This window comes from Thamnophis elegans, chromosome 2, assembly GCF_009769535.1.
Source record: "Thamnophis elegans isolate rThaEle1 chromosome 2, rThaEle1.pri, whole genome shotgun sequence".
NCBI classification, from domain to species: Eukaryota; Metazoa; Chordata; class Lepidosauria; order Squamata; family Colubridae; genus Thamnophis; species Thamnophis elegans.
The window spans coordinates 79,968,314-79,991,863 of NC_045542.1; the positions used below are offsets into that span (position 1 = coordinate 79,968,314).

Consider the following 23,550-nt stretch of genomic DNA (forward strand, 5'->3'; position numbering starts at 1 on the left):
TAAAGAAATTTTCAGTATTTATTTTAATTATAGCTCTTTTCCAGGGGTGAAATTCAATTTTTTTTTACTCCCAGTACTGTGGGCGTAGCTTGGTGGGCGTGGCAGGGGAAGGATAGTGCAAAATCTCCATTCCCACCCCACTCTGGGGCCAGCCAGAAGTGGTATTTGCGGATTCTCTGAACTACTCAAAATTTCTGCTACTGGTTCTCCAGAACCTATCAGAACCTGCTGAATTTCACCCCTGCTCTTTTCTCTAAGTTCCATTTCTTACCAGTGAAATTCCAAATGCACGATTATGAAAATTTAAATGTCTTTAGCAGTAAAGGTTATTTTTAAGTAGAGTTTGAAATGCATTTAGATTATGCAGCTACATTACTAACATGGGGGTGGGGAACAGTCACAATTTCCTTTCAACAAAAGGCCTTGTGGCTTTGAACATGACAAGGTTGTATAGTGTCATCTCTCGCTTCTATATTTGCAGAAGTAGCAAGATTCTAGGGAAGGAGCTCCATATGCTGCCTATGAGAATCATCATGGCAAAGGTTTTTACACCAGCATTGTAGAAATAGCTCTCTAATGACAAGGCAGCACAAGCTATCAGCTGGGGAGAAAGATATTTGCTTTTGGAAATTAGAATGAAACATAATGGCTGAACTGAAAAAACACCTTGTAAAACATTTCTTTGTGACCATAGGAAGTGGTATTCAATAGCAACTGTGTTTTGCTTATTGGTATTCCTTTGCCAGATTAAGATACATCTCTGGCAAGAATAATAATTTGCATATTTATGGGGATTTTTGTGTGTGTGTAGGTGTACATATTTACACACACCCACGCACATGCACACACCCATAGCCCAACTGTGTGTTTTTATTTTGATTTGGGTTTTTTTTGTATTTTAAGGATTTTAATTGTTTTATCGTAAGCTGGCTAGAGTAAATGTGAGATGAGCAACTATACATATTATAGTTCTTTATGCTGTTATTATTGGATTGCAGTTAATGTCGAGAACCAGTATGCTTTCCAAACCTAGAATGATTTCTATAGTATAAATAGGTGCCGTTATCTGAGTTCTGCTGGAAGGGATTGTGGTAGTTCAGTCAAATCCAAAACCAAACCTTTCTTTTTTCCTCATCTCTGCAGCAATCATAGGCAGAAAAGAAAAGGGATTCATGTACAGCCATGGCTCTGATATTCTGTTCACACAGATCATAGTTTAGTCTTATCTCTGAAACAGCTGATGACTTGAAATGCATAAGAGATGCACATATTCTATTTACTCCTGACATCCAAAGGTTATGCACAACAGATCTCATTTCAGAATTATGATTGCACATTTAGGTCTTTTTATTAGGCATGACTATAGAATGTTACAGTATTCTGATATTTACACTCTTCTTAGCAGCAGTACTGAAAGCTTCTGAAGAAACTGAAAAAGCTTATTTAAATACTAGATTTAAACCAAGTAACATCGTCAGATCTAGTCTTCTCGCAGTGCAGATGGATGCCAAAGGTTCAGAATGTGTGAATGCTTGTTTCATTTTTTAAAAGACAATGTGGTTAGCAGTACTCCGGCCTCTGAAGTCTTCTCCCTCCCTTCACAGTCATGCTTTGCATTTGCTGAAATCTGCACTCGAATGTAATCACTGAAGGCAGAGAGGGAGTAATTGCAGCAAAATTAACCTCTGACTTTCCCCCCACTAAGAATAGCCCTGATAAAACTACTCATCAGCAGTTTACCTTGATGCAGTGCAAACTCTTCCATTCTGCTTATTTAAAACACGTTATTTGTAATTTTTCTGCACCAGTCTTTGTTTTTTCTTTTATCTGATGCACGCATGTTATTGCATTATATTTTAAGTTGCAAAGATGAGTCAGTACTAAATATAATACTTTAAATATTATAGTTATTGATTTAGTTAATATCAAATTTCTAGATTCCATGACCTGGGAATTGATTTGAGGACTGGGCAAAGTGACAAAAGAGGAATTCTTGGTGTAGTGGTGAACATGCTGGATTAGAAACTAGGAGAGTGATTTCTAATCCCACTTAGGCATGAAGTCTGGCTCCTTGATTTGGGGGCAATCACTCTCTCTCAGCTCAGACAACTTCACCAGGTTGTTGTTGTGTGAGAAAATAGGAAATTAGAATATTAGGTATGTTCACTAGTATGAGTTGAACAAAAACATAGTTTTTAAAATATTAGCATCATTACCATCATCTTCTTCATTGAACTGCCAATATAAGAAAATATGGAATACTTTAAATACAAGAAAAACCATCAGACTTAATTTCTGACTGAATGTGTTTAGAATTGCACTACTTTTTACTTTCTATAGATTGTGCTATTTTATATCGGGGCGTCAAACTTGATTTCATTGAGGGCCACATCAGGCTTGTGTTTAACCTTGGGGGGCGGCAGGTGGGCATGGCCAGGGTGGGCATGGCCAGCTTGACGTTACTCATGTTGGAGGCACCTGTGGTGGCCTGGGTGGGGTTAGAGGGGAGCTTCCTGCAGCCTTCTACCAACAAAAACGGAGCTCAGTGGGGCGCATGCGGTCCTCCCGGGCTGTATTTTTGGCCAGTTTGGCCTCGTGCAGTCCTTTGCCAGCAAAAACAAAGCTCGCACAAGGCCCTTCTGAGCTCTGTTTTCACTGTCAGAGGCTCCGCGGGCCAGTCCTTCGCTGTTTCCAGGGCAGCCCTGTGGGACAGATCTAAGCACTCCATGGGCCAGATCCGCCCACAGGTCTTGAGTTTGACACCCCTGCTTTATATGAACTTCACTAATAATTCCAAACCTGGAAAATCTCAGAGCAAACATCTTTGTTTGGCCTTTCTGTTTCCATCTAAAGGATTTGTTTTGTTTTCTTTTTTGTTTGTTTGTTTCTTCTGCTTCCATTCTCTTCTCAGTTCTGGACCTTTTTCCAAAACTAATGATTTCATCTCTATCCTTCATTAAGATTGGGGATATTGGTGCAATAGTAATTGAGAGAAGGACAAATATGGAAGGCAAATGTGCACTCCTTTTAGTCCCATAAGTGATTTATATTGTGAAATCAGAAAATGTGCCCCTAGTGAGGCCAGCTCTTCTTTTGACCTATGATGTTCTTCCCACTGGAAAATTATAAATCTACCCAGAGGCTACTCCAGAAAGAGGGGAGATTATTTGTTCACTGTTGCAATAAAAAAAGTAATGTGCTCCTGTCCATATTGTTCCATTAATATCAAATTTAATTTGTAACATTGCGTGCCTATACTGTATACGTCCTGTGTGGTTATGAATGTGTCAGTTATAAAGGATAGTGCGTCTTTTGAAAGCCGATTCTATTGGGGTCAATCCAGCTGATGGAAAACAGGGAGAAAAGAAAGAAAGAAAGGTTTAATATTACAAAGTTTCAAGTTACCTGTTGCTGTTTCCTGATGCTCTAAATGAGAAGCGTGGCAAAATATCTCATATTGTTTCACGGTTTTGAGGCAGGGAATAGGATATGTGCTGGAAGAGTTACTGAATCTTACTAGTCACATTGTAGTAGAAACAAATTATTATTATTATGAGAGATGCTGACCCTTTCTGTAGAATCACATTTCTGTCAATCGCAGTTCAAGAGCTAGAAAAGAGAATTTGGCCTCCACTTGCCAATCAAAACTGTAACATAATTATACAAGTCTCTGGTGCTGGTTCAGATCCTGAGTTGTTCCAGAAATTATTAGTTAAGGTTAAACAGGTTCATCACTCATCCTCTTGAATGTATGCATCTTTAAACAAGCAAAATGATTGTTTCAACATGGCATGATTGTTTCTAGCATTAGAAATACATACTGCCTTGAGTTTTTCTTCTTTTTTAAGTGAAAACCATTGGCCAATCAAGCAAAGTACTGTCCATCAACCAAATCCTTTAACCGGTTATTTGCCCTTTGGCCTTAGCTCTATGCAGCATCAGGACAAGTAGGAAAAGGGGGGGTCATACTGAAAGTGTGTGAATGGAGCTTAGAGCCACAATACAGGTAGTCCTCGACTTACGACCACGATTGAGCTCAAAATTTATGTTGCCAAGTGAGAAAGTTAGTAACATGGTTGTTAAGTGAATCTGGCTTCCCCATTCACTTTGCTTGTCAGAAGGTCACAAAAGGTGGCTCACATTACTTTTGGACACTGCGACTGTCATAAATATGAGTCAGTTGATAGCCGTCTGCATTTTGATCATGTGACCATGGGAATGCTACAAGTCTGTGATAAATGTGAAAAATGGTCACTTTTTTCAGTGTTGCTGTTAACTTTGAATGGTCACTAAATGAACTGTTATAAGTCAAGGACTAGCTGTATCCTTTGGGAACAATGTTTATGAATTCCCTTAACAAGATTCAAGTGTGATTGAAAATCTAAAATGCTCTGTAGATATTCCACCAGGGAGGCAAGGGCTTAGCCACCATTCTTCCTCTGATTGTAGAGGCAGTGATGTTCTGAGATGCCAGTGCAAAGCTGGTCTGCGGTTTAACTTAAATTGCCTTTGTCTCTTTCTTTTTAGCTGACATTATCTCTACAGTAGAATTCAACCACACAGGAGAATTACTAGCGACAGGGGACAAGGGGGGTCGTGTTGTAATATTTCAACGTGAGCAGGAGGTAAGTGCTGGTGAATGCAAAAATGCCCATTTTTACCCTTTTAAAAGAAGTTTCCTGCTGTTTCCTAATCTTTGTGTGTCACTCTTTACTATCGCACCGCACAGAAAATTGCAAAAAAAAAAAAAAAGCAGCCATTAAGATCAATTGGGCAGCTTCTTTTTTTTTTTTTTTAAACCAACCCTACAAATGTTGGATTTTCTTGAATCCCTTTGCGTCTTGGAACAATAATCGCAGGCGGAGGATTTCAGTCTGCTGCTGAAATGTCATAAATGCAAGCAGAACTTTAGTTGTAATGCTTTTGAAGTCTGCTTTGTTTTAAATTAGCAGGATCCCTTCCCAAACTAGTATAACATAAAGAAACAAACAAACACATACCAAGTTTTGTTTTAGTTTATGTTGATGAGATGCATTGTTCTCCCGAGTGATGCTCTGGATCTATGCCAACATATAAGAAAAACTAAATATACAAATAAAATAAAGCAGAGTTTAAGAAGCCTTTCCATACTAGTAAATATTATATTTTGATTGGTGTAGTGGTTAAGATGCTAGACTAGAAATTTACAGGACACTGTGAGTTTTAGTTCTACCTTACACTCTGCTTTGCAGGTACAAAACAGCTTTCTGATCTGGGTATAGGCCAAGGGTGAAATGCTACCGGTTCGGACCGATTTGACTGAATCGGTAGTTAAAATTGTTACTGGTTCCCCGAACCGCATTTTCCAACGATCAGCTGTGACTTGTGATTTATATTAGCTAGAAAGCTAATCTAAATTGCGTGGCACAGCGGATTCTCCCCCCCCCCTCCGCTGTTCTACTTACCTTTGCAGGCACGCTTGGTAGCAGGATCCGCCCGGACGTCATGTCCGTTTTTGATGCTCTGCGCTTGCGTGTAAGGTCCTGTGCATGCACGGAGATAGATTTGCATGCACTCACCTTTGTGAACCGGTAGCGAAGATAAGTTGATTTCACCCTGGGTATAGCCAGATAGTACCATTCAGAAGTGCTTCAGTATCATATTCTGGTCCTTTGAAAATAAAATCAGACATGAGTAATTTTGTTCAGTTTACTACTGTACTTCTATTACTCTGTTATTTATTTAAGCCTTTAACATATACAAAGTGCAAGTAAGACAAAACAGTTTTTAGTGACATTATATCCCATTCCCTTCCATTTATTTCCCGATGCTAGCCTAAATATAGAAGGATTTTGCTAACATCTGTTTCAGTCCTTTCATCTTTTATTTTCTGTTGGTCTCCCAATTCTTTTTCTAGAAACCATATTCCAGATATTTAAGTTAGCCCTGCTCTGTGAATTCGTTTATTACATTAAATGTGGGGTAGGTTTGTATATTAGAACGGTGTCCTTTCTATTGGAGAGAATTTTGTGCACAAGTCAAGCTGGATTTGTTCTTTGAATTGAGCGGTTGTTGATTCATGCCAATTTGTCTCTTAAATTGAATGATAGGGATTGATGCATTCTTGAATCAAAATGAAACAAAGATGCTCTTCCTGCTTCCTGTCACCGGTGAACATAGAAAGTGACACAGGAGGAGAAGGCATTGTGCAAGAAATAGCTCCGCTTTGGTACTTTAAACTGCAATGTGTCACCGTAATCAGACATTTTCCTCTTAACAATCTTCAGAGAACAAAAGAATCAATTGAAAATTTGCTAGCTCTGGCACGTCTAAAAATCCCTTTATGTTTCTTTCCCTCTCCTGCAGAGCAAAAATCAGCCCCATCGCAGGGGAGAATATAATGTTTACAGCACATTCCAGAGCCATGAACCTGAGTTCGATTACCTGAAGAGCTTAGAGATAGAGGAGAAGATCAATAAAATACGATGGCTCCCACAGCAAAATGCAGCCTATTTTCTTCTCTCCACCAATGGTATGTTATAACAACAGGTACTTTTTTTTTTGCTTTGCTTCCCAGCCAAAATATCCTGCTTTGATGGGTTGTGCTCATTCATACTTGTAATCTCTCTACAGGACAAGTATTTATTGCTCTATTTGATCCAGAGAGAGGAACTCAAGAGCGATTGTGGTGGAGATATCCCTAATGTTGAATTTTCTCTCTTACTTTCTGTAATATGTCTTAAAATCCCCAAAGCATATTCCACCAGACCATTTATAAGATAAAGAAAGACACAGCCTCACCACATCTGGCAGATTCCTTCGGTATCTTCTGATACGCAGGTTGTAATTCCACAATTTTGGAATCAGAGGCAGCCCCAATCCTTCTGAAAAACACCAGGTAGGGAAAGGGAGCTATATGTTCTGACCTAGGCTTCCCCAAAAAGCACGAAGCAGATTCCTGGTCCCAACAAAACCCCTTTTATTAAAGAAACAAGAATTCCTCTCATTCACATTCAGCAAAGCCCTGGTAAACAGTCTTTCAAAGGTGAATTTATGACCACAGACCTTATCTAGCTTGGAAAGCTGCCGTGTAAATATTTTCCAAACGCAATGCTGTACAAGGAAAGACTTGGCACAGAGTCTCTGAGATTCACGGACAGATCTTCACACTCCTGAAACGAATGAATGAACGCATTAATTGTTTCCTGCAAAAGCCCACTCCCCTTTCACTCCTCTTTTATTTCCTATGGGAGGGGCCATTCACTGCCCACCTGTGGCTTTACGCCCAAGTAAACCCTGATTTCTTAGCTCTTCTTTTCTTCTGGCAGCTCTGCATGCGCACACTGGGAACAGGCTCCAGCTGTTCCTCTACCTCACTGCTGTCTAGCTCCGAAGACAGCTGAGAACTGCCAGACAGCCTTGGCCCCATCTCTGCTTCCAACACAGAGCATTAGTCCAAGCCTTTCCCAGCCTCCAGGACTGGCCCATGTTCCTCCCCAACTTCCTCACTGTCCGACTCTGCTCTCAGCTCCACTGGCCACTGGTGGGCCACAACACTACAATAGATGAGAATTGAGTTGGCAGGCTGAAATTTCTCAAACTGCCTGTACGGAATATGATGTCCTGTTCTTAGAGTGAAGAATACATGTTGTCGCTTCTTGATTTGACATTGCCTGTCTGTGTGGGTGGGGGCAGTCTTAGAGATTCTTTGGTTGGCCTGTTTACTAATGACTCTTTGGCAGTTTCTTGATTGGGGTACTGCTTATATGATTGTTGGTCTAACCAAGGTTAACTTCAGTCCAACAATCAAGTAAGCAATACCCCAATCAAGAAACCCACATAGACAGGCAAGATACCAGAATATAAACTGACAGCAAACAGCACTGAATATGTTACCTAGTCAGGGTAATGAAACACCTGCAAAGAAACAAGCAAGCTCAGAGAACACCAAGGACCCCTAAATTAAAGCATTGCCCAATCTGAGCCCAGTCTAGCCCATGAAAAATATCTGTAGTTAAGAAACCCAGTACTTGGGAGTGAAGACTTCTCAACAGATGGGTCAGGTTATTATTATTATTATTATTATTATACAATTGTATCACAGCGGCCAGTTGTTTCGCCGGATTTGGCATTGGTTACTAGTCGGGCCCCACCCAGGGGCCTAGGACGTCGTAACGTATTTTCTTAATATGCGTGCAGATCCAAGCAGTGCGGCTTTTTGCATTTGACTGATGGTGATTTTGTCAATTTTTAACTGTTTTAAATGTAATTCCAGTGCTTTTGGAATAGCACCCAGTGTGCCAATTACCACTGGAATTACCACTGCTGGTTTGTGCCATAGTCGTTGAATTTCGATTTTTAAGTCCTGATATCTTGCGATTTTTTCATGTTCCTTCTCGGCGACCCTGCTATCACCTGGTATTGCGATGTCTATGATTGTGACCTTATTTTTCTCAACCAGTGTGATGTCTGGTGTATTATGCGCCAGTATTTTGTCGGTTTGTATACGGAAATCCCACAAGATCTTGACCATCTGATTTTCTGTGACTTTTTCAGGCTGATGTTCCCACCAGTTTGTTGCTGTTTTAATATTATAATTTTTGCACAAATTCCAATGGATCATTTGTGCTACTGAATTGTGCCGCAATTTATAATCAGTCTGCGTGATTTTTTTACAGCAGCTGAGTATGTGATCAACAGTTTCATCAGCTTCTTTGCAAAGTCTGCATTTGGCATCATCAGAGGATTTTTCGATTTTGGCCTTAATGGCATTTGTGCGGATAGCTTGTTCTTGCGCAGCCAGGATTAGTGACTCTGTTTCTTTCTTTAATGTAATAATTTATTTATTTATTTATTTATTTATTTATTTATTATTTATTTAATGTAATAATAATGTAATTATTATTATTATTATTATTATTATTATTATTATTATTATTATTACTGAGTTCCTGCCTTTGTACAGCTCTGATTTACACATTAATTTAATTAATTAATTAATTAATGAAACAAGGGGAGTATTGATGAATCAAAGAAGTGACAGTTCTGCTCTATCCTGCACTGATGAGGTCACATTTAGAAGTCTGTGTCCACAATTCTGGTTACAACACTATAAAAAGATTCTGTAGCCCTCGAAAGAGTGCAGAGAAGGGCAACAAAAATGATAAGGGGCCTGGAGGCTAAATTCTATGAAGAACAGCAGAAGGCACTAGATATGTTTACTTAACCATGAGAAGGCTGAGGAAGATTTGGTAGGAGTCTTCCAATACTTGAAGGGCTGCCTCATTAATTCACCGTAGCACCTAAGAGTAGGAAAAGAAACAATCAATGGAAGCTTGTCAGAGGAAGATCCAACCGGAAAATAAGGACTCTTGCCTTGGGCAGAGAGTTCAGCTAGAAGATCTCCAAGGTCTCTTCCAACCCTGTGATTCTATAAAACCTTGGTGATTAACTTCTTGTCTCATCTTCAATAGAGTCTGAAATTTAATTTCATCTCTTTGTTGACCATCTGTTTGTGTGCTGTATACTGTATGCACCCTAGGCCAGTGTTCCCAACATCAGCAATGGTAATATTTGTGGATTTCATCTCCCAAAATTCTGAGGAATTCTGGGAATTGAAGTCCAAACAACTTAAAGTTGCTAAATTAGGTTGAAAAACATTGTCCTAGACCTAGGCTGTCCACTGCCTAGCAAGGTAGCTCACACCTCTATTCCAGCGTTGTCTCTTCTACTTTGTTCTTTTCAGCTCTCTCTCTTTCTCTCTGGGAACCAGGCTGTTCCACGGCTTAATCTGTCAGGAAATTCCTCCTTATTTCCAGTTTTAATCTTCCTCTAACCAGCTTCCTACTGCTTCTTGTACTACTTTCAGGTGCTATGTAGGATGAATCAATGTCCTTTTCCCTCTGGCAGCCCTTGTTCTTGTTCAGGATTTAGTGCCTATGAATCCAGTGCCATATTGTTTGAAATATGGGTGGGGGTGGGGGGATTTTATGCTACTTATGTTTCCTGGTTGCTGATCTACACATTACCTATAAAATCTGATGCTGATTATGATCAGTGATCAATTGTCAAAGAAGGATAATTGAGACAGATGTGCCTAGAGGGTTGTCTGTACATTAGGAACTCTTACCTACTTGGATCCTGCAACTCTTAAGTGTTGGAGGAGATATAGTAACACAAAGTCAAACTGATAAACAAACACTGAATTTGAAAATTCTTACTATTTTGCAAATAATCTAGGCTTTGTGGTAGATAGGGAAATCATATGGAATTTTATTATATAGATATAGATATTGATATAGATATAGATATGGTAAAATACATAATCTGAGATGAAAGGGGAAAACAAGAGTTGTAAAGCACTTTGCACTTGAAGGAAAAAAGGTGCTTTGGAGCATCAGAGCATGGAAATAGAGTATTATTTTGCAATTCCTTAAAGCAGCCACTGAGCAATCCCAGGAGAAAATACGTTGCAGAAAAGTACTATCTTTCTGACCAAGGCCCTTGGAAGCATTGAACTCCATATAAAATAATATGAAAGCATGCCGTGGAAGCTTTAAAAAAGGTTCTGAACATTTTTATAGAATTCCATCTAACATTGGATGGAGGGTATGAAGGAAATGCAAACTATCTTAAGCCAAATGGACCAAGACTTTTAATTTTACCCCCTTTAATTAATTAGTTGGTTGGTAACTTCAGTAGTTTCTGTCCTTCTTCCTTCTAATAGGGGAGTTTGTATGTGCAAACAGATCCAAACAAATAGGTACACGTGCATATATAAATTCTTTGTGCAACAAAACTAGGATTTCTACTTCATTGGCTCATTATATGAGAGTGAGGGGGTTATGTCATTGATGCTGGATGCCAGTATGGCTCTGGTGTTAAAAAGAATTCTCAACAAGAAAGACTCAAAGGAAAAAGATATCTTCAAAATGTTGCCTTCAATTAAAGAAAAATAATGATTTTTTCTCCAGAAGATTTTAATTCATAGCATATTTTTCTAATTACAAGGGACAAAATTTTGAGTGTCATTTTCTAGCGTTACCTTGTGACATGTACTCATTTCATGGGTCAATTTGAAAACAAGGAATCATGTTAATTTTAATGGTCACTAATGGTCAGATGCCTCTAAGGAACTCTGCATTGTCTTCTAATAAAAAATACAGTATAATAAAGTTGGCCTGATTAATAATAGAAATCACTGTAAGACAGGATGAATAATATGGGTGTGGTTTTTATAGGGTAAAATGGAAAATTACACATGGGTTTGCCAATAATCTGGTGAAAAAAAAATCTTCAACGGCACAAAAATGCTGATCAGTTTAGTCCTAAATATGAATCTTTCCAGCCCCTCTATTCTCAGCCTTCTCATGGTCAATTTATTGTAATAAATTGTGATTGAAGACAACTTGTCTTTGATAATTTTAATGTAAGAAAATCACTTTCACACTCCAATTTTGTCTTGATTCAGCTTTAAATTATATCAGGTTTAATATATCTAATGCAATGACTGAAAACTTAGTAAGGGTTTTTTAATCTCTTGACTGCCGGAAAGGCCATGGCAGAATTATCTCCTGTTTTGTGTGTATTTGTGTGAGTCTGTTTCAGTTTTCATTTCCTAAGCATAAATGTAGATTATGTTCACATAACTGTCACTAGGTCCAGGGTTGTTATCAGAATGGATGGAGCTTTAAGATGAATGTGACTTAATTACTATAGAGGAAAGGGGTCTAATTATCTTTCATCGTCAACTTACTTTGTGTTGGAGAATTTACCCTATTGATCATTGTAATAAAATTCTGAGAGTTATTAAACTCATTTGAGAGGAAGACTCACTGAAACACAATGAAGATTAATTATATAGCATAATGTTCTGTTAATTGAGTTTTTTAAATAGTTTTTTTTTAATTCATAGGAGAATTAGTTTGCAGTTTCAGAAAGTGTTTTCATATGCTGGGAAGACCTCCAAATAGCTCAGACGTTACTGCTATCAGTTGTCCCTAAATGTTCTTTAATATTCCTTTCCAAAAACACACTATGTGAAAATTGAACTTTTATCAGGATGAGTTAATACAACAAAATCTATGGGAGTCAACTGCAATTCTTAAGTGAAAAATGGGGATGGGAAAAATGAAGACAAATAAGACTGTCTTTAAAACTTGTGGGAACAATGACAAACTGCTGATAGAATGCCCACCAGGAGGGGGAAATGAAAACACCATTATTCAGAATAAAAGCCACATGTTCCTGAGGCTTTTTCCTAAAGGATTTTGTGGCACACAATAAACAGAATGACAGCAAAATGATGAAGCCAATGGAAATATTCACCTGCCAGGCAAGCTGGCAATTGTGGAATTTAACATGGATTCACCGTCAATGATAAAGTGTCAGTTTTTATTCCTATCATTGAGCTTGAAATGGACTTTTGAGTAAATTACCAACATGATTGGGCTCCTTTTTCATGCATACATTGCTGTACTTATAGTGTAATGCATTGCAATCAAAGCTTGGCTACAGCAGTTAGAGCTCATGTAACTCAAAATTGCTTTTATGGAGCATTGTGTGCCCTGGCTTTCAGTCTAAATTGTTTCCTCCTTTTAGACCAAAGTAAAATTAATTTAGCTTGACATGTCCAACATGCAGAGTGTTCAATTTTAGCAACCAGTTTGTAATCAGAACTCTTGTTCATATAGACCTACATTTACAGTCTATAACTTCAAAACTTGATTTGAAATATTCAGAAATGAGATAGAAGGAGAAAGCAGGCCATAATCTTTTAAAAATCAAATGTCAGATATAACTGGGAGCTTCAGAAGGACTTTGGAACACCACAGAAGTAATCGTCAAGGGATATATACAGCTCAGCGGCCATGCTTTCCCTTTTCTGCCTCTGTATGTTCAGTATTTATTTTCTGTTTTAACCAGTATGTGATGATGAGACAATCTGTAAATGGGACATGAATGCCACAGAATCTGAAGAACATGCTGTCAGCATTCCAAGTATCATGTAGAATTAAATCAGAGTCCAAGGCAAAATGATCCTTAAAGTTCCAATTTAATAAAGCAGACATTTTAGCACATCTGTGTTAATCCCAATTCTGGAAATTACATCAGAATCCCACCCAGTTAAAAGTTCATGATCTTGTCCCCACATCCACAATCCATCACATGGTCCAATCCTCTTCTTCCACGCTGGCATCCACACCCAACTGCTTCCAGTCAGGTGTAAAAGTACGGAGACAAAATATGATCCTGGCTTCTAGAAAAGAATGAAAACAATACATTCCACAATCCTACTCCTGTCTATTCCCCCCTCCCATCAACTATACTAATGAAACAGCATAATGAAATAAGATAAAGTGTGGCAGGCCAAAATTCTAAAAGGAATATAATTGCAGGCTTCACACATGCACTATCTTAGTTTGGAGTCTCTTACTGTTCCTTTTTGTTTTAACCAAGCTAAATTATAGTGCAAATATAGTCACCATTCTGTTCAATCCTAACTCTAGATCATTTTTAATACATAAAAAATACAATTCCTAGTATATATCCTTCAAATTTCCTACTATTTGTGTCTACTGTTGTAAAAACCCATCCTTTGAGCAAGAAGACTGCTGAAGCTACTTGAAGAGGTCTTGGGCTTTAGCCTCTTAAGACGGGGTCCTCAACTCCTGGCTCATGAAATGGCACCGGGCCACGGCATGCCAGCAACAAGGCCACACAAACAAGCGAAGCCCGATCTGCAGGTTGCAAGCAGCACACGAAACCACATCCCCTCTAGTCCGCGGAAAAACCTCTCTCCATGGAACCGTCCCTGTTGCCCAAAAGGTTGGGGGTTACTGTCTTAAGAGATTGTTTAATTAATATGATCTAATAGATCAGTGTTTCTCAAGCTTGGTAACTTTTAAGATATGTGGGCTTCAGTTTCCAGAATTTCCTCCAGCATTCTGGCTCAGAATTCTGGGGAATGGAGTTCATCTATCTTAAAGTCACCAATTTTGAAACACACTGCAATTGAGAAAGGTTCAATTACACATTTCTCATTTTCCCATAGTCATTGTTTCTCTGTAGACTCTTCAGCTGCCTTCTCCCATATAGCAGATGGTAGCAATGATAAAATAACTAAGAAGATCACCGCTGATGAACTGTGCAAGTGATAAGTAACAATAAATCCTAACTGTTACAAAATGCATAATAATTCAGTAACTCAATGAAGCGTTCTGATTTTCTTCCAGATAAAACTGTGAAACTATGGAAAGTCAGTGAACGAGATAAAAGACCAGAGGGCTATAATCTCAAAGATGAAGATGGACGTCTCCGAGACCCCTCCACAATTACCACACTACGGGTATAGCAAATAAGACTTTCCTACTTTCTTCCTGCTAAAAGAGAGATTTGTAACATTTTACTTCTGGTTGTGTGGATCAGTGGTATCTGATCTGATTTATCCTCAATGTTTTAGGTGCCAAGAATTTCTTCTATTTGGATGTAGCAATTGATGTGACTTGATGCTGATGTCACTCCATCATTCCTGCCTGAGTCGGAATTAAAGTGGTTTTAGTTATGCAATAACTGCCTAGTTGAGGCACTGAGGCACCTTGGGAAAACTTCTGTTTTTAAAGGCAGTGGTTTATATCTTTAAAAGAAGACATAAAAACACTGGCACTCGATTTGATGTACTTATTTTAACTCCAACAGAAAGATCAAGCTTGGTTACACAAAATAAAGGAATCTGTGTAAGTAGGAGCAGTTTGCAGCTCATTAAGATGAAGAGCGTGTCATTTATTACTAGGGTCAACATTTTGTTTGCTATAGTTTCTGAATGCTCAAGACATTTGAATGACCTGTTTTAGATGTCAGCAACTGACCCATAGATGTCCATAGGGTAGGGCAAGCAACTGTTGTCATTTGTGTCAAGACATCATCACACAAATAGCATCAGGACACATTTGACATCATTTTGATAGCTCTGATGCTTCAAATAGAGGCCTTGTTGAAGAAAGGCAGATAAAGGCAGCCATTGAGCGGCATTTTATATCTATTTTTAAAGGTAAAAGCATAGAACATTTCTTTGCTGATTCAAATTCCATTAGACTTATGTTTATCAGGGCGTGATGGCTCAGCGCTAAAAGACACTGAGCTTGTCAACTGGAAAGCTGACAGCTCGGGTTCAAGACCTGAACGCCACGCAACAGAGTGAGCTCCCGTTCCTTTCCCCAGCTTCTACCTACCTAGCAGTTTGAAAACATGCAAATGCAAGTAGATAAATAGGTACCACTTCAGTGGGAAGGTAACAGTGTTCCATGTGCCTTTGGCGTATCGCCATGCTGGCCACATGACTTAAGACAAAACTGACTTCCTTGGCCAAGAAACGGAGATGAGCATTGCACCCTAGAATCCAACACAGCTGGACAGGGAAACCTTTACTTTTACCTTATGTTTATTACCCAGTAGCATACCATAATACTTTCAGGTCAAATCAAAGAAGCTGTTACATTGTTTTTCTTTTAAAAGAATTAAGAAATATGTGTACTTAGACCTTGATGCTTACTTACTAAGGTTTTGAAACTTCAGCAGTAGTTTCATCTTTAATTTCAACAAGCACAAGCTTCATGTGTTGAAGTTTTTTCATTTTTGTTCAGAATATTGAGATATATGTTAACTTTTCTCTTTCCGTCCAACTGTAGAAAATGGTTGTCTTAATATTATCATCAATCTATTCTATAGTAATGTGGTTCTTCAATATTAATTCTGAAAAGTTCTACAACATTGTGACTGTAATTACTTTCACTCAAATTTACAGCTTCTGGTTTTATTAGTACCAGGCCAGCAAGGGCATTAATAACCCAAGATAGATAATTAATTCTAACTAAGAAACAAATGTCTTCCATATTGCATTGTCCCTTCTTGCTAGTAGGCATGTTGTTCAAGTCTGAGAAAAATCTTTCACTTTTCTGTACAGTATGTTTTTATTGTCATTTTGGGTGCATCATGTAGAAGCCTGCTGTTTCACTGAGAGTGCCTTTTAAAATAATTTCTCAAAGCTCTTCTATTGTTAAATTGGTTTATGTCATTAGAGTGGGCTACTCTTATCTTAATATATTTTCCTTAAAAACACTGTCAAATAGATGTTACATAGTGTTTTCTTCTTCTGTGTCTTTGGATATTAGACAAGAATTGAGTATTAAAAGACAGCTTTTGCTTTTTCAGGATCCAAGCAGAAATTTTCCAAATAAAAGTTTTAGTGGCGCTACTGTAATGACATCTCATATTTAAACATTTTTCGTTTAAACATTTCACATGTCTGATAAATTTTATACAGCTGACTAATACAACTACCCACCTGGTAATTTAGAGCTTAATCCAAATAATTCTGATAAACATACCCCATCATAGTCAAAGTGACATTTACTATTCGCAATTTTGTCTCCCAATGCAAATTACTCAAAAAAAAGTTACTGTAATTTCTTTACATTTGTAACAGGAAATCTTCAGGGAATACACAACCCTTACATTAAAACACTTTCAAGAAGTAGTATATTTTCTAAATGTCAAATTTGATTGTGCTTATTATATAGCACAGATACTAATATCATGTAAGAGCTCTGGATGTCTTTAAGTTTGCAGTTCCCCATTCTGAAACTAAAGACTCTTATTACTAAAAGTAATAAAAAGTTAAGCTTGTTTTCTTACTTCGCTACTGCCTTTTTATCCGGAACTGTTAGTATTATAGAGAAATCATCTCCCTCAGAGATCAACAACAAAATACCTTGCTTTTTTGCAATTACCCCCTGCCTGCTTCTGACTATAATTCCCATCCATTTTCAAATCTGCGCTTTTCCTTAAAGACTCCCATGAAAATAAAGATTTCGGTATTTAGGATGAATAGGGAGAATGAAATTAGGTTGAGGTTTGTGAGTGGATTTTTGATATCAAAAGCAAGGCTATGCACCATAATTTCAGTAATTTAGAAACACCTCAAATGTGACATATTTATTTGAATAACTTAATGAAAAGAGGTCCATATTTGATTAGTTTACATGAAAAAGGGAAGTGCATATTGCTGTCCTTATTAAGGAATCGTCGTGTGAGCCAGTTTTATGAACCGTAAAACAGACAGTGAAAATGCTGCTCCTTGTTCAGAAACAGTAAAACAATATTCTGGGAAATAAATCACTATAATAAAAATGTTGTATTTGTTGTATTTTATATGAAATCTGGGCGTAATCAGGTTTGGAAGCTCATAATCCTGTCGTTGAAAAGGGAGGAAAAGGAAATAAAAAAAAATCTGCTGGGATAAGGATTTTCTGTTCACAATAAGGGGTTTTAATCTAATTTTCCTTCTCACTATTTACAGCTAGAAGAAGAAAAAAAATGTAAAGCTAGGTTGTCTAAGCAACGAATTGATTTTTAAGACTCTCAGAAGAACAGAAGCATTTTTGAAGGACACCATGTCCTGAACTCTATCAAGGTGTACTGTTTCTGAGCGTATTTTCAGTGAGGGCATTGATAGCAAAACATTTCTATTTGTTGAAAATGGACCTGCACTCCAGGCTGAAAAAAGCTTCTTTTCTTTTAGTCAAGATTCTTCTTGTTTACTGTGCATAAATCCCATTGACCTCAGAGAAGGGGTGCATGAGAGTTCACTGCAAGGAAAGGGACAGTGTACAAATTTATAAATGATGAATGACTGCGAAAAGGATGAGTAGGTATAGCAAAGCATACAATAATTTTTGTCTTGCAAAAATTAAAATTCATTTCATGCACAGTCCCCAATGTATTGTTCTGTTTAACTTAAAAGTGCAGAAAAATAGGGAGTGATCGGGGGGGAGGGGGGGAAATGTCTTCCTTATTGTCTGGCATATTTCCTTTATGTACATCTATACAGGAGTGTAGGCATTGCTATTTTGGAATTCCTTGATAATCCAAAGGGGGGGGGAGGAAGGGGCTGATGAGCACAGTAAAAACACACACATTTGCAGGACTTCTAAATAATTTTCAAACAGCATTCCTTCTTTTGTTTTCTGAAAACCTAGCTTCTTCTAATGTGTTTTGATAAATCTGACAATTTGCCTATTGTTTTGCAACCTTTTAGTTTAAGAATAGCAGCTGGGCCCCCGCCAAATTATCCACTGGACCTTTTCCCACTATTCAATCCAAGTGCTTTCCACCCACCTTTTAGCTGGCTGAAAACTGCATTGGCTGCTTCTATTGCCTCTCTTTCAAGATGCAGCAGTCAGCTGATTTCCCTCTAAAGCAATTGGTGGCAAAATGAAACAGATTTTATACATCCCATGACTGCCCTTGGAAGGAATCTGAAAAAGGGAGAAAATAAGTCAGATGATGGATTTAATCTATTTCATTCATGAACTGAGAATGAGGGAGAGGGAACATCCTGAGAATACGGCAGAAAAAAATATGCCTCCAGGGCGCCTTTATCCCACAGGGAAAGGTCTTGTTTGCTTTGGCAAAGCACAGAGAGAGAGGTAATTCAGCTCCCTTTTCATAGGAAAAGTGGTTTGCGCAATACGAGGCCAGTCAATGTGGACAACTGTTTTTTCCCCCCAAAACCAGAAGAAAAGAACTGCTTTGCTTGGGAGTACAGGTAGCCCTCAACTTATGATAGTTCATTTAGTGACTATTCAAAGTTACATCATCACTGAAAAAAGTGACTTATGACCATTTTTCCACACTTACAACCGTTGCAGCATTCCCTCGCAATGTCATCAAAATTCAGACACTTGGCAACTTGACTCACATTTATGATGGTTGCAGGGCCCTGGGATCACATGATCACCTTTTGGGTTCACTGACAAATGCGCGCCCGACAAATGCACGCCGACAAAACCGCCATGACAAAATGGCGACGTTGAAAGCGCGCCTACTAAAGCGCGTCGACAAATGCGTGCCGACAAAAGCGCTCCATCGAAAACAACGGTAACAACATTAACAACCCTAACCCTTACCCTAAACCTAACCCTAACCCTAATCCTAACCTAAAAATGCTAATCGCACTTTTGTGGGCGCGCTTTTGTGGGCACGCTTTCAACATTTTGTCATGGTGGTTTTGTCGGGCGACGCACCTTTGTGACCTTCTGACAAGCAAGGTCAATGGGTAACCCAGATTTACTTACCAACTGTGATGGTTCACTTAACAAGTGTGGCAAGAAAGGTGATAAAATGGGGCAAAAGTCGCTTAACAAATGTCTCACTTAACTACATAAATTTTGGGCTCAATTGTGGTTGTAAATTGAGGACTACCTGTAAGTGAAATATGTGGTTGTCTGAGATGAGACTCACTAGCAATAAGAGCCATTGGAGACATATTCAGCGCCATCGAAAACAACTAAAGTTGTTTTCTAAAGTTTTGGATTCCAAATCCCATCAGGCCAAACTACTAGGGCCATCATTCCAAGTATATGAGGGATGTTGTTCAAAATATCTGCAGGGCTTTTTGGGTTGCTTACTGTTGCAACAAAGAGTTGATTCAAGACACTTTGTGGAAGAAATAGATTGATGCATGCTCACTCATCCAAACATTGTGCTTCCCCGCTCTTGACTTTTATTGATACTTCTAAATGCAATTTTCATTATTCCTTTATAGAACAACTACTGCATAAAACCTTTTCTATTATGGGAGTTTGATTTAATATAGCCGGAGACTTGGAACAACCCAATGACTATGGTTTCATCTATTCTGCAGGATGTTGCAAGAAATAATTAGCACAAACAACATCTAGGATTTAAATCGCTTTAAAGGGGATATGTTTTGACTTTGATCTTGCATGCTACAAAACAAGCTTCGACTGAAGCACTGATGGGAGTATTTTCCTCACACTTTTAATAACCTTTAAAAGTGTTAGTTAGAAGAGAAGATTTTCCAATGTCTCCCTGGAGTGCTTTGCACAGCAAGATACTTTCGCTTTCCTTTGATGAACCCAAAAGGGGGGAGAGTTATGGAGCAAAACAGCTTCTGCATCTAGTAGCAGAAAATTTGATTTTCGAAAGCAATGAAAAGGTAGCCGTCTGCATTTCTTATGCTTTTTGAACAATATCCCGATGGGAAAACATAGCTTCTAAAAATAGCAGTTGAGTGTATATGTGTGTATATAAAATAGCTGACCCCTGTAAAATGTTAGTTGTTTTGAAGCTTATACCTTTGGGAGCCTGCCTTAGACAATTTAAAACACTTCTGTATAAATGTTAAGTCTATACAGAATTGGAACCTCCGTATATATTTACTGGGCCTCAAAAGTTTAGAGATCAAGTAACATCTGATGGTGATGTTGCCATCACAGGGAAGGCCCCCACAAGATGGGGTTTTGCCAATAGTGGTGCGTCTTCCCTGATGAATGAAGTGATCAACCAAGTCTTTCATGTTGAAAGCAATATGTGAAGTATCCTGGTCTCCTGTTGTTTCAAAGCTTTGAATCGGGAAAAAAATGCTTCTATCTTTCTCAACAGCTAATTGGCAGTTGCTTCAAGGAAGATGTAATCTGTGCATGGCTAGTGTCCCACCTGGCACCTGGCTGACACATATGGCACCATCTGCAGTTTTAAGCCCCAGAAGAGCCCCATATGGTGTGGATTATATTAGTTCAAATGTGAGATAAACAGTGTGCAAAGATCAAAAGCTAGGCTATCCTTGTCCTGCAAAGCCCACATAGATGATATCCAATAACCACTCTTAGTCACAGAACTCGCAGTCCTACGAAAAATCAAAGAGAGCATGCCCAACCAATATACAAGCAAGCATGACTCCACTTAGTCCAGGATGCTCCTCTGTTCCCCTGTCTGGGAAGTGCACTTGTTCAACATCTTTATCAGGTTTCAGTCATCAGTTATTATGACTCATCTATATATTGGCATAAAACTATACAAGCCCTCCAGACATTATGGAGCATCCAAATCAAGTGTCATCAGGATATTGAGACATCTGCCACCAAATTCCTAATGACCATCTCTCTCATTTGATTTGAAATAGCATTAGAAACAGACTAGTGACTCACGGCATCCCGTGAGGAGCCAAGGTGGTGCAGTGGTTAGGGTGCAGTACTGCAGGCCACTTCAAGCTGACTGTTATCTGCAGTTCAGCAGTTCTAATCTCACCGGCTCAAGGTTGACTCAGCCTTCCATCCTTCCGAGGTGGGTGAAATGAGGACCCAGACTGTGGGGGGTGATATGCTGACTCTGTAAACTGCTTAGAGAGGGCTGAAAGCCCTATGAAGCGGTATATAAGTCTAACTGCTATTGCTACTGCTATCCCATCGCACAGCTATGAAAACCCTTGGGAATTTTTGATGGTGTTCCTAAAAGTAGAAGTAGAATCATTATAACTCCCCAAATTTCAGCCCAGTCTAGGAGAACATCCAGTGGTTTAAAAAAAAAAGCTTCTTTAAACTAAGTAGGATTAACAGTCCATTTCCTACAGGAAGTTATCTGAGAATGCAACCGTAGTAGACTTTATCCTGAAGCCAACTTTGAACTTGACTGAAAGTGGTAGTCTCGACTGTAGTTGCACTCCAACCTCCATCATTCCAACCTCCTATCCGAAGTCCCAAAGATGCTTTTTTCAGGAGGCAACTGGACTTAGTTTTTTACTTTTGAAGACATTTTGCTTCTCATCCAAGAAGCTCCTTCAGCTCTGACAGGATAATGGGGAATGGAAGGATTTGTATTCCTTGAAGACAGCTGATAATTTGCATCCTTTTAGAGGGTTGTTGAAGTGAAGTGTCTTCAAAAGAAAAAACAAGAAAGTCCCATTGCCTCCTGAAAAAAAGCATGTTTAGTACAACCATGACCTGGATGACTGAGAATCTCTACATATTCCTATCCAAAGGTGTTAAATTGGCATAACCCTCCATTTCTTCTGTCTTCCATCTTATTTAACTACATATGCCATATGTTGAGTTAGGAACTCTTAGAAGGAAAGCAAGCATTCCACCATAGATTTAGCTACTTGTAACTTGGAGTAACACAGTTGGTCATTATCAGTCTGGAGTTTTGAACCTGACACAGAGCTCCCTAAATTCTGGTTTTCGTTGCTTCTCACGGATTTTGCCCAAGGAGACGTTCTAATGTGAAGGTCTGATATTTTAATGTTTTATATTTATGTATGTCAAAAAAATAGTTACTTCTGACTATTGCATGCAATGCCCTCTTGCTGTCAGCCCTGAGCATTGTGAGCCCTGTTAATCACATTAATGCTCAATAAGAAAATTCCACTGAAATATGTAGCTCAGACAAAAACTGGAGAGACAGGATATTAGTTGTACTTGTGCCACTGCCTTCTCATCAGAGCTTCAAGGCAAAATTTTTGGACAAATGGTATTTTAATAAAAAGCTTGACTCTAACAAAAGCAAAGTAGGAGAGCAGTTTGTTAGGGATAGGAGGAGAGGAGGAAAGTGTCATGTTAATGTCTTGCTTGTGGATTTTTTTTCATGGACATTTTGTTCACTTAACATTTTATTGGACCAGAAAGGACTTTTCTGGTAGAACATAACTAGGTGAGAGACAGGGGAGCAAATAAACATCATAAAGTCAATTTAAAATTAAAAACAATCAGCTAGAATATCATCATCCATTGAGAATACTGTGCAGAAATGTCTGGTTTTAAGAAGTTATTTTAAAAATGCTTCAGTTATCTAGGCAATGGATGACCAGGTATCTAGCATTTAGATTCCTTGCTGCAAGGATTTAAACCTTCTCCACTTGAAATTCTGTTTTCTTCCAGCCCTGCCTAATGACGCACCCAGTAAATTTGTAGTCAGCCTTTTGGATGTAATGAAAGAAATACCATCTAGTTATTTATACTAGCAGGCCTACCGGTCTTGAATCACTGTATGGCACAGGTGTCAAACTCTCAGCATCATGTTGCCGTCACATGCCGTTTCGCGATGTTTTCCCTCTTTGCGGAGCTCTGGTGGGCGTGACATATCTGGCCTGCAGGCCACCAGTTTGACACCCCTTCTGCATGGTTCTTGTATGTTAGTGCTCTTGTTGGAGCATTCTAACATCAAGAGGTCCAGGATACTGAGATAAAGGTGGGTGTCCACTTTTTTGGACAGCTTGAAGGGACTTGAAAGCAGGCAGCTGGCTTTTAAAGAAAGAGAAAGAGAGAGAAGTCTCCTGTTAGTTTGCCTGAATCTTGCAGAAACTTTAGACGCAGCACCCATGTCAGGAAATTTGGCAACATATAAATCATCATCTCAATTTTCTGTGCAATAACAGGTAGTAAAAAGGATAGTGTGGGCCCAGAGAATCTGGAGTTTGACCAATAGTGTGTAACCTTATTAAAAAGTCTTCAGTTTTCTTTTCAAGCAGAATTTGTCCATTATTGAAGCAAGAGGGAATAGAGTTTGCTGCCTGATGGAAGACAGATGGATGTCCACAGATTGGGTTTCTAAGCCAGTCATTTTTGTGACATTTGCTAACAGTTAAGAGTTGGATATGACTGACTGCTCACTGGGTGCTAAGCTGCTACTGTGGCAATAAAAGACGATCTAAAAATGCTCAATTCTGTAGTCTAAAAAAGGATCCTTTTAATAAGCTCTGTAAGAGCAGGGGGCTGA

At 38.7% G+C, this 23,550-nt stretch overlaps 1 protein-coding gene across 3 annotated transcripts in view; it reads left to right on the plus strand.

Moving 5' to 3' along the window:
- The window catches only part of PPP2R2B (protein phosphatase 2 regulatory subunit Bbeta), a 264,160-nt gene that overhangs the window by 187,617 nt on the left and 52,993 nt on the right, over positions 1 to 23,550 (plus strand). For all 3 annotated transcript variants that reach the window (XM_032210843.1, XM_032210841.1, XM_032210842.1), the window contains exons 2-4: positions 4,528 to 4,625; positions 6,346 to 6,511; positions 14,214 to 14,326. In XM_032210843.1, coding sequence (XP_032066734.1) covers positions 4,528 to 4,625; positions 6,346 to 6,511; positions 14,214 to 14,326 — 377 coding nt within the window. The remainder of the gene's footprint in view (positions 1 to 4,527; positions 4,626 to 6,345; positions 6,512 to 14,213; positions 14,327 to 23,550) is intronic.